General features: G+C 43.7%; 1 protein-coding gene across 3 annotated transcripts in view; it reads left to right on the plus strand.

Annotated features, from left to right (window-relative positions):
* Window positions 1–16,868, plus strand: part of LOC110497955 (formin) — a 61,611-nt gene that overhangs the window by 5,907 nt on the left and 38,836 nt on the right. For all 3 annotated transcript variants that reach the window (XR_005037748.1, XM_036954901.1, XM_036954900.1), the window contains exons 3-6: window positions 965–1,026; window positions 2,551–3,233; window positions 8,019–8,160; window positions 15,466–15,553. Coding sequence is in view for 2 of the 3 variants with exons in the window: in XM_036954901.1 (XP_036810796.1) it covers window positions 965–1,026; window positions 2,551–3,233; window positions 8,019–8,160; window positions 15,466–15,553 (975 nt within the window). In the remaining variant the exon portion in view is untranslated. The remainder of the gene's footprint in view (window positions 1–964; window positions 1,027–2,550; window positions 3,234–8,018; window positions 8,161–15,465; window positions 15,554–16,868) is intronic.

Raw genomic sequence — 16,868 nt, forward strand, 5'->3', positions numbered from 1 at the left:
GACATTCTTATTCTCACATACACTGAGTGTACAAAACATTCAAATATTATAAATGTAAGTGCCTTTGAACGGGGTACGGTTGTAGGTGCCAGGTGCACCGGTTTGTGTCAACAACTGCAACGCTGCTGGGTTTTTCACGCTCAACAGTCTCCCATGTGTATCAAAAATGGTCCACCACCCAAAGGACATTCAGACAACTTGACACAACTGTGGGAAGCATTGGAGTCAACATGGGCCAGCATCCCTGTGGAATGCTTTTAACACCTTGTAAAGTCCATGCCCCAACGAACTGAGGCTGTTCTGAGGGCAAAAGGAGGGTTGCAACTCAATATTAGGAAGGTGTTCTTAATGTTTTTCACTCTCAGCGTCTGTTGGCCTTATAAACTATATATTACTATAGTTTACTGTGGGATAACGAGGCAACATAAATAAAGCAGTCTTTGAAAATTCAATATCTTTCACGGTACCAGCAAGGACATTAAAAACAGGTTGGTTTAGTTTCCTAAATAGGCGCTTTTACTGGCATAGCTGTGATCCACCCTACAGTAACTGTTGTCAGATGTTACTGTTGTCTTAAAAAAGAGATTCATGTCCTTTATTGTTCTTCAAGCGGTCCGTCGAGACAAAGGCATGTCTCTTTTGTCTCTCAACATCAGCCTAGTGTAATATGGAAGAGGAGAGGATGATGTTTTACTGCCATATTAGTTACCCCCGCAATGATAGGTTCATCTTGTGTGCATGCCACTATTTTACTGGTTAATGTACGATCACAGAGTAAATTATCTCATGAATGGCCAGTAAATTTGATGGCTTTTGAAAGTGTCATCTCTGGCAGACATTATTATAATGCTTCAAACTAGCGAGACATTTGAGATGGTCTTGCGCTGTGTAATTGTATTTATGTAGAAATATTTATTACATTATGGTGTCCTACAGTAAGTGTCTGTGCTCTTTTCCCTCACAGAGCACCAGGCTGCCCTCTTACAGCTGAAGAGAGAATGCAAAGAGGAGGTGGAGAAAGTACATGTAAGTTCATCTCCTTGTGCGAAGCAGTTCACTACATATAGTTCCTACTGGTTTCAGCGCTGGGGTTTGTTTCAATCAAGAGAGAGAGAGAGAGGTCTGCAACTGTAGTCACCTCACCATGTCCTCCTGGAATGTAATAACAAAGTAACTTATAGTGAACCCAGGAAACTGCAGTTTTCTTCAGAGACACTAGATGTCACCAATCAACCACAGAAGCAAAGCCAACATGTGTCTTTAGTGAGTGGGCTCTCCAAGCTGGATGTCTGAGCTTGTCCCATAGTGTGGTTAACACTTCTATTCATCATCATAGAACACTTACAGCCTTTAGTGTCTATCTAAATGTTATTGGCCTCACCTGTTGGGCTTATTCAAAACTGTATGTCAAAGTGGGTCTGGTGTCATCTTTTGACTCCTTCAAATGGTCATTTCAACTAAAGCATCTCAGTAATTGACACACCTCTGTGGTATAACACTGTTGTCAGTCCCAAGGTTTTGTCAGCATAGAAATGGTCAAATGTGTTTGACTCTGTTGGAATGATAGTGCTCACCTCCAGTAGGACAGACCACATTCACATTTGATATGCGGTCAGCATTGATTCTGGAAGCTGTGATGTCCCCATATGAAATAATATCACCATTTACAACCTGGATGCTGGATGCACACAGATATCTAATTTACTGAACTGTCTCTCTCCAACTGGAAATGTCTCCATTACACTATGCATTTAGTAGATTCCACTGAAGCACTATAATGCATTGTTTGTTCAACTGAGCCACCAGTGCCAAGGAGGTGCAACTGAAAACAGTATTTCAAATAGTTTCTCACAGGTCTCAGTGGAGTAGTCAAATGTTTTCTCTGTCTTCCAAGATCAGCCTGAGATTAATAAGAATGCATGTCAAAACATGCCCGATGATAGAGCAAACTATTGACCTTATTTATGGGAGAAAAAAAATTGAAGATCAAGCTTATTGGAGCAAAGTGTCTGGAAAGTGTGTCTAAAAATTACTATTATTACAGCAGTGCTGATTCTGCAGATATAGGTTACTCTGTCTTCCTCTGTGTGTTACCCTGTCATTTGTCCCTGATCCCTTGCATTAGGCCATGATATTGACACTCCTAAATATGTAGTTAAACCATGAGAAAGGATAGAAACGTGCCTAACACATTTTCCCAGCTGACCACATGCTAACAAGGAACATGTGTCGGATACATAGCAAAATATTTTCCTTTACACTTTTCCTCAAGTTTGTCTGGATTGTGTTGATGTTTGAAACGTCTATCAACATCCAGCTTATTAGCTCTTCATTATGTTGTCAGTCATTGTACTTTTCGGTTGGCGATGAAAGATTGGAATGAAAATGAGTGGGCATTATGTTAGAAATTACTACATTTCATCTCATGAAGGTCATGATGAACATTTTGAGTCACCCAGGGGTCTTTTTGGAGCCCCACAGTATGTGATTCTGTTTCATATGGCTGAGTGGGATGTTTCTGATTTATCTCTGTGCTCCTGCTCCACACAGGCAGACTTTGAGCTACAGATCTTCCAGGTGCGAGGGGAGCATGCTGTCGCCATGTCCCATCTGGAGGGAGTCATCTGCATGATGCAGACAGACCGTCAACAGGCCTTCAGCCTGGGCCACGAGAGGGGCGAGCTCCGTGAGGCCTGCGTGTCCACCGAGGACGACCTGCCTCCCAAAACTTTTCGGAATGTCTGCATCCAGACAGACAGGGAGACCTTCCTCAGGACGCCCGAGGGTGAGGCCAGTCGGCCCAGTCTCGGCCCCAGTCAGAACGTGCCTAAGAAACTCAACCTGAGTCTGCATGGAGGAGCCTCAGGAATCCCCGGCCCACCTCCCCCGCCCCCTCCCCCCCTTCCTCCCTTCCCTGGCCAATCAGGACCGCCTCCACCTCCTCCTCCTCCTCCACCTCCCCCGTTACCTGGCAACATGGGGCCACCGCCTCCACCCCCCCTCCCAGGTTTTGGTCCCCCACCTCCCCCTCCCCCTCCTCCGGGGTTACCTGGAGCTGGTCCTCCCCTTCCTCCCCCTCCACCTGGGTGTGCCCCACCCCCTCCTCCTGGGGGTGGATTATTTGGGTTTGGGTTCGGCCAGGCAGCAGAGAAGGCCCCAAGGAAACCTGCGTTGGAACCTGCTACTCCCATGAAGCCTCTATACTGGACGAGGATACAGATCCAAGACAATAAGTATGTACTACTTCTGTAGCCCATTCACAAGCTTTATTATCATCCTTGTCTCCCCAGTGTGTCACTGCCATCCGGTACAGATACACTGTCATTCAGTAATGCATCAGGCTGGGTTGACCTCCCCTGCACCAGTACTCTGGATGAGTACAGGTGCCCCAGTGAGATGTAGTGGATTATTCAGCTAATTTCCAGTGGCTGTGGTTTGTACTGCTGGATACCAGGCTCCCAGCTTTATGGCCTTGTATTTCTATGGCTGGATTAGTAGAGGAAGTTGACTTGTGGTTCACACTCTCTGGTCCTGGCCAATGGTGGAGGGTTGAGTGGGCCACAGGGGTTTCATGTCTGCTATAAAGTTTACAGGAGAACAGAATTAAACAGGAGTCTTAACTGTAACATGTTTTTGGGCTAATGGACATTATGAGGGGAAATACAGTACACTTTGAAATAAGGCCAGGTCAACGAACAAATGTGAAGATATACACAATTTGACTGTGTACACAGAGCAGGCTTTATGAGGCACCTGTAATAGGAAGGAGTATTTAACACTAGTGTTTCCCCTAGGATTTCTTTCAGCAAATTTAGCAGGGGATTATTGGAGTCTTCCTGTAGTGTGGGGGGTACATCTTCTACATGCATATAGGGGAATAGCATACATGATATACAATGCATTCGGAAATTATTCAGACCCATTAACTTTTTCCACATTTTGTTAGGTTATAACTTTATTCTAAAATGGATGAAGTAAATAAATAAATAAAAAACTCAGCAATCTACACACAATGCCCCATGATGACAAAGCGAAAACAGGTTTTTAGAAATGTTTGCAAATGTATTACAAATAAAAAACAGAAATAACTTATTTACATAAGTATTCAGACCCTTTGCTATGAGACTCAAAATTGAGCTCAGGTGCATTCTGTTTCCATTAATCATCCTTGAGATGTTTCTACAACTTGATTGGAGTCCATTTGTGGTAAATTCAATTGATTGGACATGATTTGGAAAGGCACCCACCTGTCAATATAACGTCCTACAGTTGACAGTGCATGTCAGTGCAGAAGCCACTAAAGGCACAATACAACCAGTTTGGAATTTGCCAAAAGGCGAAAGATTCTCTGGTCAGATGAAAACAAGATTGAACTCTTTGGCCTGAATGCCAAGCTTCACGTCTGGATGAATCCAGGCACAATCCCTACGGTGAAGCATGGTGGTGGCACCATCATGCTGTGGGGATGTTCTCCGTGGCAGGGACGGGCAGACTAGGCAGGATCGAGGCAAAGATTAACGGAGATAAGTCCAGAGCAATCCTCTTTGAAAAACTGCTCCAGAGCCCTCAGGACCTCAGACTGGGGTGAAGGTTCACCCTCCAACAGGACAACGACCCTAAGCACACAGCCAAGACAATGCAGGGGTGACTTCGGGACAAGTCTCTGAATGTCGTTGAGTGGCCCAGCCAGAGCCCAGACTTGAACCCGATCGAACATCTCTGGAGAGACCTGACATCCAACCTGACAGAGCTTGAGAGGATCTGCAGAGAAGAATTGGAGAAACTCACCAAATACAGGTGTGCCAAGCTTGTAACATCATACCCAAGAAGAATCCATTCTGTAATCTACTGTCAAAGGCGCTTCAACGAAGTACTGAGTAAAAGGTCTGAATACTTATGTAAATGTGATATTTCAGTTTTGTAAAAACAATTTTTTATAAATTAGCAAAAAATTATAAAAATCTGTTTTTGCATTGTCATTGTGTGGTATTGTGTGTAGATTGATGAGGGGAAAAAACAATTGAATTAATTTTAGAATAAGGCTGTCACGTAACAAAATGTGGAAAAAGTCAAGGGGTCTGAATACTTTCCGAATGCACTATATATGGGAATTGCATACATGCCATATAGGGGAATTGCATACATAACATATAGGGGAATTGAATACATGACATATAGGGGATTGAATACATGACTTATAGGTAATTGAATACATGACTTATAGGGGATTGAATACATGACTTATAGGGGATTGAATACATGATTTATAGGGGATTGAATACATGACATATAGGGGATTGAATACATGACTTATAGGGGATTGAATACATTATTTATAGGGGATTGAATACATGACATATAGGGGAAATGCATAAATGACAGATAGGGGATTGAATACATGACATATAGGGGATTGAATACATTATTTATAGGGGATTGAATACATGACATATAGGGGAAATGCATAAATGACAGATAGGGGATTGAATACATGACATATAGGGGATTGAATACATGACTTATAGGGGATTGAATACATTATTTATAGGGGATTGAATACATGACATATAGGGGAAATGCATAAATGACAGATAGGGGATTGAATACATGACATATAGGGGATTGAATACATGACATATAGGGGATTGAATACATGACTTATAGGGGATTGAATACATGACATATAGGGGATTGAATACATGACTTATAGGGGATTGAATACATGATTTATAGGGGATTGAATACATGACATATAGGGGAAATGCATAAATGACATATAGGGGATTGAATACATGATTTATAGGGATTGAATACATGACATATAGGGGAATTGTATACATGACTTATAGGGGAAATGCATAAATGACAATACAGGCATGATCCGGTCATTTATAAATGTTGTCTACCGTGGAATCACAAAGGCTTTGTGGAGTTTATGCAGATTTACTTTCCCAACATTTTCCGACATTGTTTCCTCCACTGCAGCGTGCTGGAGTCAGAGCCCATTGCATGGAGTTATTTGAGTTGGTCCCTGTGAAGGCAGTATGAAATGAAAGGGTGGATTTTCAGGAGTAACATTATGTTCTTGGTTAAAGCTTATTCTGGACTGTCCCAGACAGTTACTTTCACCACTGCTGTGGGAAGCCAATAGCAAATAGGACCCAATTGGACTCACTTCACCCTAATTGAGTCTCTGGCTATGTGGTTGATTGCTGTGGTATTTCAGCCATGACTAGCTTGCCAACTTTTTGGAATGTTTGTTGAGTTCACTTTGTCTCCACAGTTGTAAAATGTCTCCTCTCGGGTGGAACAACCCGGGCCTGCCAAACCCTGACCTCATGACATGACTAGAGAGAACCCAAACACATTTAAGGCATATCTACTGTATATACAGTATGGATACAGTGCTTTAACCTACGTCTACAAAAGCAGTGTAAAAAGTGTCAAACAGTAGGCCTATTACATTTTACAAAGAAAGTTGCTAAATCATGCAACATTACACGGCAGTATCAGTAGATTAGCTCTACTTTGAAAGTTAACCTGTTATACACGGAGTATACAAAACATTAAAAACACCTGCTCTGAATCCAGGTGAAAGCTACGATCCCTTATTCATGTCACTTGTTAAATCCACTTCAATCAGTATAGATGAAGGAGACAGGTTAAAGAAGGGTTTTTAAGCCTTGACAAAATTGAGACATTTTTTTTTAAGTCAGTTAATAACAAATTCTTATTTTCAATAACGGCCTAGGAACAGTGGGTAAACTGCCTGTTCAGGAGCAGAACGACAGATTTGTACCTTGTCAGCTCGCAGATTTGAACTTGCAACCTTCCGGTTACTAGTCCAACGCTCTAACCACTAGGCTACCCTGCTGCCCATGGATTGTGTATGTGTGTCATTCAGAGGATGAATGGGCAAGACAAAAGATGTGTGCCTTTGAACGGGGTACGGTTGTAGGTGCCAGGCGCACCAGTTTGTGTCAAGAACTGCAACGCTGCTGGGTTTTTCATGCTCAACCGTTTCCGGTGTATATCAAGAATGGTCCATCACCCAAAGGATATCCAGCCAACTTGACACAACTGTGGGAAGCATTGGAGTCAACATGGGCCAGCATCCCTGTGGAACACTTTCAAACCTTGTAGAGTCCATGCCTCGACAAATTGAGACTGTTCTGAGGGCAAAAAAATATTAGGAAGGTGTTCCTAATGTTTGGTATACTCAGTGTACATACAGTAACTCTGCTCACGTGGGTGGGTCCTGATGAAACTGTCTCAATAAACCTGCTGCCTGTGAAGCTGCCTGACCTGGGCTATAAACAGGCTGAGTTATGGCTGACTTCATCTTCCTCTCCCTGCATTATCAGAGACTAGGAGGCTGGATCACGTATCATGCCGAGTCTAAGGCTACCGCACTGTCTGACCCAAGGGGTAGTTGTCTTCTGTGAGTTAAAAGAGGAATGGAAAGTAATGGTAGCAGAGCAGGGCTGAACTCTGGAAGACTCCTGTACAGAGACATCTTCAGACTCCCTCTCTGTTTGCTTTCAGCGTTACCCAGCAACAGAGGAAACAGAATACCTCCTATCTTCCTGGTAGTTTATTTGAAATGCTCCTTTAGTGCTGAAATCTCACATCTCAAACTCAGGGACACTTAACTCACATGATTTTCAGAAGCCTCAGTCATAAATGTCACTTTATTAAAAAGTGGAAATGCATTCTTCAAATTCTCACTACAGCAAACGTCTGCTATAAATCAAAAGATGGAAGTAAACACTGGACAGCCCGAGTAAACATCAAATAAACTGCTTCATATCTGTTTATCTCTGTCACAGGACAATTTGTACTGAGCAGTCCACTAGCTATTCTACTTCTCCCAAGAAGTCACCTCTGTAACGCACTCTTCTTTCATCACAGTAACACTGTCACTAAAGAGGGTTTTATGTTGAAATGGGGTGCTCCTCAGCATATAGAAGGGTATCTCTCCCCCAGCCCCAGACTAAAAGCCTGTCTCTTGTTTCCAGTAATAATACACTATGGGGTTCTCTGGAGGAGCCAGACATCGTAGACACCAAGGAGTTTGAGGACCTGTTCTCGAAGGCCACTCTGCAGCCAAAGAAGAAGCCCCTCTCAGACACCTTTGAGAAGAAGGCCAAGACTAAGAAGGTTGGTTTAACTCATACATTCTCTTCTCTCCCCCATGCTGCTGCTATTATATTGTGTTGGCTCCTACTGTTTTTCCTCTCTCAGGAGGAGCATCTTAAATATCTTGGGCTTGGAAAGTGATGAGTGCTATTGGACTTTCCATGCAGGGACCCATATGCTGTAACTCTAAAGCTGTTATCAGTATCCACGACACACTATATTTTGCATGGCACGTTGTAATTCTCAGACACCTGTCTTCTCGAAAGAAAATGCTTTGTCATCGTAATGGTGTTTAATTGCTACCACACGAGGGCGTTAGTGGCACATTTAAATTCATATTTCCTTTACCTGAGTTTCCTTGTCAATATTAGGAATGATTGAGATTAGGTAGTCAGAAAGAAAATATTGACATAAACACATTTTTGAGGACATTATTACTGTTACTCCAGTAAGAGCATCTGCTAAATGAGTACAATGGTGTCAGCAGATTATTCCATATTCTCCGACCCTAGACCACTTACCTCTGGAACATTCCATTAGGAGCTCTGCTGAATTAGCCCAAGTAAGGATCCCAGCCTTACATGGAGTCTAATCTAGAAAGAACACAAAGTGTGCAAGGAGTAAACTGCTCCCCTCCCTTTTCTCCTCTTACTCCCAACTGTCCAATTCCTGGTGATTGGTGTAGCCAGCTCTTGCGCTAGGTCAAAGCAAGCTATCAGGTGGCAGTGAGTTCAGTTCTCTTCTCCTCTCTCTGGCTCTGTGAATGGAAGCAGAGCTGAGTAGAATCCACCTTTCGAAGACCTTCTGCTTACACTTCACAATCAGCTGCAGACTAAACTGTTCTATGCCATGGCTTGGAATGTTCTTTGGATTGTACTTTCAACTAAGTCTGATAGTTATTTTCCTACTGAACCTGGTCATAGTTATCGTTTGAGAGAAATTATAGAACATGCACAATTACTAATGTTTTCCTGGGAAGCTGACTTAGGGGCCAGCCAGTCCTGCAGGCAGGGTCAGTGAGACAGAAGATAGTTGGCAGGACTGATTGACTTACAGGAGAATGACTTACAGGAGCAGTTAGAGTCAACCCAGCTAACAACAAACTTCCCACAACTTTAGAGAGCATTCCCTTAAGGGTCTCATTAGGTCATTAACTAACGTTTTCATAAGAATGTTCCTGTGATGTGCAAGGAATGTTTGCAAGAGACCATTCCCTTAATGTCAAATAGAACTTCCCCCTGAATGTGGTTACCATGTTCTCAGAACCAAGATATGAATGTTATAGACACAATTCATGCAACGTGGCAAAAGCATTCATGTGTCCAGTTTTCTGTGGGTTAGGAGACTATTCCATTAATGTCCTACCACACATACATTACCAGTCAAAAGTTTGGACACCTACTCATTCAAGGGTTTTTCTTTATTTGTACTATTTTCTACATTGTAGAATAATAGTGAAGACATCAAACTATGAAATAACACATATGGAATCATGTAGTAACCAAAAAAGTATTAAACAAATCAAAATATATTTGAGATTTGAGATTCTTCAAAGTTGCCTTGATGACATTCTCTCAACCAGCTTCATGAGGTAGTCACCTGGAATGCATTTCAATTAACAGGTGTGCCTTGTTAAAAGTTAATTTGTGGAATGTCTTTCCTTATTATTGCGTTTGAGCCAATCGGCTGTGTTGTGACAAGGTAGGGGTGGTATACAGAAGATAGCCCTATTTGGTAAAAGACCAAGTCCATATTATGGCAAGAACAGCTCAAACAAGCTAAGAGAAACGACCTTCCATCATTACTTTAAGACATGAAGGTCAGTCAATCCGGAAAATTTCAAGAACTTTGAAAGTTTCTTCAAGTGCAGTCACAAAACCATCAAGCTCTTTGATGAAACTGTCTCTCACGACGACCGTCACAGGAATGGAAGACCCAGAGTTACCTCTGCTGCAGAGGATAAGTTCATTAGAGTTATTTATTTATTTAGCACCTTTGCACCCCAGTATTTCTACTGTCAAATCTACCATTCCAGTGTTTAATTGCTATATTGTAATTACTTCACCACCATGGCCTATTTATTGCCTTAACTCCCTTATCTTACCTTATTTGCTCACATTGTATATAGACTTATTTTTCTACTGTATTATTGACTGTATGTTTGTTTTACTTCATGTGTAACTCTGTGTTGTTGTATGTGTCGAACTGCTTTGCTTTATGTTGGCCAGGTCACAGTTGTAAACGAGAACTTGCCTACCTGGCTAAACAAAGTTGAAATAAAACATTTTAAAAAAGCGTTAACTGCACCTCAGATTACAGCCCAAATAAATGCTTCACAGAGTTCAATTAACAGACACATCTCAACATCAACAGTTCAGGGGAGACTGCGTAAATCAGGCCTTCATGGTCGAATTGCTGCGAATAAACACTACTAAAGGACACCAATAATAATAAGAGACTTACTTGGGCCGAAAAACACGAGCAATGGACATTAGACCGGTGGAAATCTGTCCTTTGGTCTGATGAGTCCAAATGTGAGATTTTTTGTGTCTTTGTGAGATGCAGAGTAGGTGAACGGATGATCACAGCATGTGTGATTCCCACCTTGAAGCATGGAGGACAAGGTGTGATGGTGTGGGGGTGCTTTGCTGGTGACACTGTCCGTGATTTATTTAGAATTCAAGGCACACTTAACCATCATGGCTACCACAACATTCTGCATCGATATGCCATGCGATCTGGTTTGCGCTTAGTGGGACTATCATTTGTTTTCAACAGGACAATGACCCCAAAACACACGTTCAGGCTGTGTATAGTAAAAATTAAGAAAAACCCTTGAATGAGTAGGTGTGTCCAAACTTTTGACTGATACTGTACACAGAACATGGTTGCCATGTTCTCAGAATGTAATATATTAGTGTTCTAGACACATTTCATGGGAACATTGCAAGAACATTCATGTGTCCAGTTTTCTGAGGGTTAGGAGAATATTCCACCAACGTCCCAACAGACATACGCCAAAACATGCGAAAAAGGTTTTCAGAAGGTTTTTGCTATCATAGATCGAATGTTCCCCTAACAATCGGAAAACAGGGCACTCAAACATTAGGGGAACATTACGATAATGTTCTCTTCCTAGAATTGATAGCTGTGAAGTGCCTTGCTCAAAGGCACAATGACAGATGTTTCACCTAGTTGGCTCGTGGATTTGAACCAGCGACCTTTGGTTTACTGGCCCAACGCTCTTAATCGCTAACTTAAGCCACCCTGGAGTCTCTCCGTGGCTATCTGAGTTGGATCAAATGTTTGTGGGTTCAGAGTGACCAGACTGGATGGATACACCCACACTAAGGCCTATACAGTGGACTGGAGCCTTGACAGATTGATGACGATGTGTATGGATTGGGAAGAGGACAGTCTGGGCTAGTGGCCGATTTTTAACTGCTTGGACGCCACATTCAGTGCCATGGGGTTAGTGGGAATGCTGACACACACGGCTGCAGGAGTGCAGAGTTGCAGCATTGGACTTGACAACAACATGGGGCCTGAGCATTGGCCTGAGCTGTGTGGGCACAAATGCACATACCCACTAGAAATGGGAATACTTTTCTTGGTAGTTCTTATTTGAGATAGTAGATACAGTATGTGGTATAGATATCCATGAGCAGTGAGCTGTACTAGGGGCCGTACTATACTCAGGCCAGAGACAGCAGCCTGTGTTCAGCTATGATTACTTGGAGACACTACCACAACTGTGGAAAGGGTTGGCTACAGCCCCTTGGCACTCAAACACATTTAGAAGGGTCAGCTAAACAAAAGTAACTTGTTTACTGCTTCATCTTTTATCCCTAAAAGTTTATCTTCCAACGTTCAAACTCTCTGAATCATCATCTGTTGATAGGTTCCCAGAAGTACTGGCTCTGACTAGACAAAGGAGGGGGAGAGGGGGATGGAGAATGGGGAAGAGAGGAGAGTGTAGAGGAGGGTGGAAAGGTGGAGGAGATGAGGATGGAGAGGGGGGAGGGAAGGGAAGGGAAGGGAGAAGGAGAGGGGGTCTGGAATGAGGAGAGCTGGAGAGAGGTGGTGGGGGGAGCAGACTGTCATCCAGCTAGCTAACAGACAGAGCCAGACTGGGCCTGTGGAGACATGGGGTCAATCAAGAGCGCTGTCTTGCCTTACTCTGCAATATCTTACCCCGAGGAGATTTGACAAGCCAATAGTCCTGTCCTGGCCTCGCCACCACACCGATACGGTTCTACACGACACAGAGACAAGTAATTCAATCTCTGCTCTGTAGTCGTCTCCATCAACTTTATGAAGAGCAGCTACACTCTGCACACATGATGGTTTTCACTGCACTAAGCATGTTCGCCGTAGGGCACACAGTGGTGTGTGTGATGACAGAACACCTATACATGCCTGACGCACTTGTAACTTGTTCAGAAAGTATTGCCAGATCAGATAACACCTGTGGGCCTAGTCGGGGGTGTGATGGGGGGGGGGGGGGTGGAATGTGTATGTGCATTATGGAGATTAGCCATTTTTCTCGCATCCCTCCTAATGCAGAACTCTACATACAGGACCCTAAGTGGAAGTTGGGGCGGTAAGGGAATGGTAGAGGGGTGAGTCTGTACATGGAAGTGCTAATCTGTATCATGTGTCCAATACAACTGAAAGCTGCTGTTTTCTCTGGAGGCCTTTTTCTTTCCCGCCACCTATTATCATATCAAAGCAGCAGAGATGACATGCAGGGGAATGAGCTCTCTGTCAGCCTCCACAGTCCATGGCCGCCCAGGACACACCAGACCAGACTGGGGGTAATTGTAGCCATGTGGCTCCACTCGGCTCCACAGTGGGGCTGGAGGAGATGAGATGACACCTGTAGGGGCATTTGAAGTGGAAAGGAGAGGATGCGCGTGTCGCTGCATATTGGGTGTGAGGATAATGAGCTACAGGATCCGGGTGCTGCGCTGCGTTAAGGAGATGAGGAAACCCTGACAGCGCCCCACTCCCACCCACTGCCCCCCAGCCCTGCGTATACACCAGTAATACAGCCTGCGTATACACCAGTAATACAGCCTGCGTATACACCAGTAATACAGCCTGCGTATACACCAGTAATACAGCCTGCGTATACACCAGTAATACAGCCTGCGTAAACACCAGTAATACAGCATGCGTATACACCAGTAATACAGCCTGCGTAAACACCAGTAATTCAGCCTGCATATACACCAGTAATACAGCCTGCGTATACACCAGTAATACAGCATGCGTAAACACCAGTAATACAGCCTGCGTATACACCAGTAATACAGCCTGCGTATACACCAGTAATACAGCCTGCGTATACACCAGTAATACAGCCTGCGTATACACCAGTAATTCAGCCTGCATATACACCAGTAATACAGCCTGCGTATACACCAGTAATACAGCATGCGTAAACACCAGTAATACAGCCTACGTATACACCAGTAATTCAGCCTGCATATACACCAGTAATACAGCCTGCGTATACTCCAGTAATTCAGCCTGCATATACACCAGTAATACAGCCTGCGTAAACATTGCACAGCAATTCCCACCACCCATGGATCTCTGTAAAACAAATAGTGGCTTTAATTTGTTCAGACCCTACGTCTTTAGGGATGACATAATCGTTCACACTGGGGTTTATTAAAGTCATATTTTGAGTGTTGAGTGGGAGAGGGGTTGTAAGATTTGCAGAACGTTGTGTGGGGATGTTGAGCATTCAGTGGAGGGTGTTATTGATGTGTTCTCTTGATCCATTTATTATTGTAACGTATCTCCAGGGTGGGTGAACTCTGACAGGGTTGGCTCCCAGGCACCTGTCTAGCTGCCTGCCCCCTCAGCCTTGGCTGTGTAAACTATCAGCTCTCTGATGAACCTGGTGCCCTCTCCCCAACACCAGCCACCTGCTACTCCTCAAAGCACTCCCTCTTCCTTTTGTTATTTTAATCTTCATTTCAGTGTCAAACCAATGTCTCCTCTATATTTCAAGTGTTTTTTTGGTCTGCTGGAAGGACTTCACCTTGACTTGGACTGGTGGGTAGTTCTCCCAGTGTCCACTGGATGTAGCTGTTATATTCATCATGGGTTTCTAACAGAGCTCTCAGCATCAACATCATAACGTGTCTGAGAGTAAGCATCCAGGTTTGTTCCTCCAGATCAGTTGTAATTTCTCAGTAAGTCAACTAGACAGGCTAATTGGTGCTTCTGGGGCCACAGCGAGTGGCCAGGGTTCCTGGGAAGCTGTTAGTGTGGCCCGACCAGTGCAGTTCATTAAAGGTGTTGGGAAGGCCTCTCACTCTGCCTGCTTCCCCTCTCATGTCCCCATACAGGGTGATCCTCAGTGATAATGGTAATGACGTGGAAGCAGTATGCATCCTACCTTCTGTAATGCAATACTCACTTCTAAGGCTTCTGCTCCTTGGTTCCTACTGGATGGCCCAGTAGCTGAGATGCAGTAATAACGGCCAGTGCTTCCTAATGAAGAAGGTTGAGACATTAGGTTGTAGAGCTGGGCTTTACCTTGCCAAAACTGTTTCTAGCTTAATGGGTAATTCAGTAATAAGTCATTGTGACCATGTGTAGGCACAAATAAAAATCCTGTGAATTTATAGTTTGTTATAAAAAACCTGTTCTTCCAGACTGAAAAGATGTCCTTTTATGGTTTCATTTTTTACTTTTTTACTTTCCTGTGGCTTTATGTTTCCGACTATATCATGCACTTTTAACGGGGGGACTTTTTCTCTATACTCTGTGCTCTGTATTTTTAGTGATGTCATTCAATAAGTCCTGCTGTCTGTGGCGTGTGGGTTTCTATCCTCACTGTCTCTCAGCCTGTTATCATAGACCGTGAAGGATTATGACACTGTGTAGATTAGTGTGGCTTTAGGGTCAATCCAGACGCTCCACAGAGATGTTAGAATGGCTCTTCTCTAGAGCACTCCTTCTCTCCCCTCCCAGGGTCAATCTATCTTCAAGTGGTCTTGCTCTGGGAGATGACTAACTGATATTTTCTTCTGGCCTCTCTGGGAAAAAGACTGTGGATGATGTTAACCTGTGTCCCTGTTTCATCTGAATATATCATATTAAATCATGTTCTAGTATTCTAGTCAAATAAATCTTCTTAGTCGAATGTAAGATGAACTGTTGGTCTGCATCTTATCAACTGTATAAACTGTGCCACTTCAGTCTCATGGTAATGGTGATCCAATAGAGGATGTGTAATCCAATGGGATTCTCACTCTTCCATGTAATCACTGTGATTAAAATATGATATTTATGTCTTTTCTGCAGATTATCAAGCTGCTGGATGGGAAACGTTCCCAAGCAGTAGGCATCCTCATCTCAAGTCTTCACCTTGAAATGAAGGACATTCAGAAAGGTGAGAGCATACAAATAGGAACTCCTTAACTGTGTTAAAACCACGCTGTTTGGTGCATTATTACTGGAGGATATTGTCTATATTACTGACAACCTGTCATTTCCTCTCTGTCCAACAGTCATTTTTTTCAATTAAATAGTGATAAACTTCAGTTACAATCCTATTTTCACCTGATTAGAAAATTAAATGCCATAAAAATTATGAAAGTAGTTATTTTAGAAAGAAGAAATGTTGAAGCCCGCTGCAAATTGTTTCCTGCTTCTTGACAGACCCTAATGTGTGAATAGTTCCACTTTTATAGATGAAGTTGTGTTTCATGTCAAATGTGGAAGATTTCCAAGTTTTCCAGACTAGTGCCCCCAGTTTCCCAGACTAGTACATAATGTTGTGAGTGAACAGCATTGGAATGAAATTAGCCATTTTTGCAATTCTGTCTCCCCAGATTCAACCGTTCATGCACTGGTCAAAATCACATCTATATTTTCCTTCTTGCACTAAAGAGGAGTGGAGTATTTGGTTGTGTATGTGTATTTGACTGCACATGTTTATGTATGTGAATGGGGCGGGAATGTCTGAGGCAGCGCTTAGGCGTGCATGGTTTAGGGCCGTTGGTGACAGCCAACTGGGTTGATACTGGGACTGGGACTGGGACTGGGAGTGGAGCGCCTGGCAGTCTGAGCATGCGGCCAGCCTGGCAGATTTGTTTATTGTTGCCAGTGACGGTTTCCACCGCCTAATGGGAGCGACACCCTGCTAATGATCTGAGTGTGTATAAATCCACCTTCGCAGTCAGCAAACACAGCACCGCCACATAAAAACGCTTGCCCAATGCAAACCAAACAACACATTGGGCCAAGCTGCCGTTTTTGGTTGTGATACATTTTTCTCTCTCCTTCTCCCTCTGTCAGTGTCGAGGTAAAGAACCCCCAATAAAAGAGTCTGCTCTCTCCCAGCGTGAGCCTGCTTCCTACAGCCTTAATGGGAGGTGTAGGTGAAATGGACAATTTGAATCTGACAATGCAGCAGAGCAGCTTAACAAGCAGTTCTAAGGGCCCTGGTCCCTGGTCCCTGGCCTCGCCTGCTTGCCTGCCCTTTGTTGGCAAATTAAAAGGACATGGGACATGTAATGTAATTACAGCCACTTGGGAGGAGGGAGTGAGGGGAGGCAGGGGTTTGGTGGCCCAGGGCAGGGAGAGGGAAGAGTGGGGGCCAACGGAGGGCTTGAGCCTGGCTGTGGGACCTCCTGGGCCACCGCAGTTCAAGGCACACCACACACACCCTGAGCGATGGGTGTGAAGTGAAGGGAAAGGGAGTG

Source organism: Oncorhynchus mykiss, chromosome 19 (assembly GCF_013265735.2).
Source record: "Oncorhynchus mykiss isolate Arlee chromosome 19, USDA_OmykA_1.1, whole genome shotgun sequence".
NCBI lineage: Eukaryota > Metazoa > Chordata > Actinopteri > Salmoniformes > Salmonidae > Oncorhynchus > Oncorhynchus mykiss.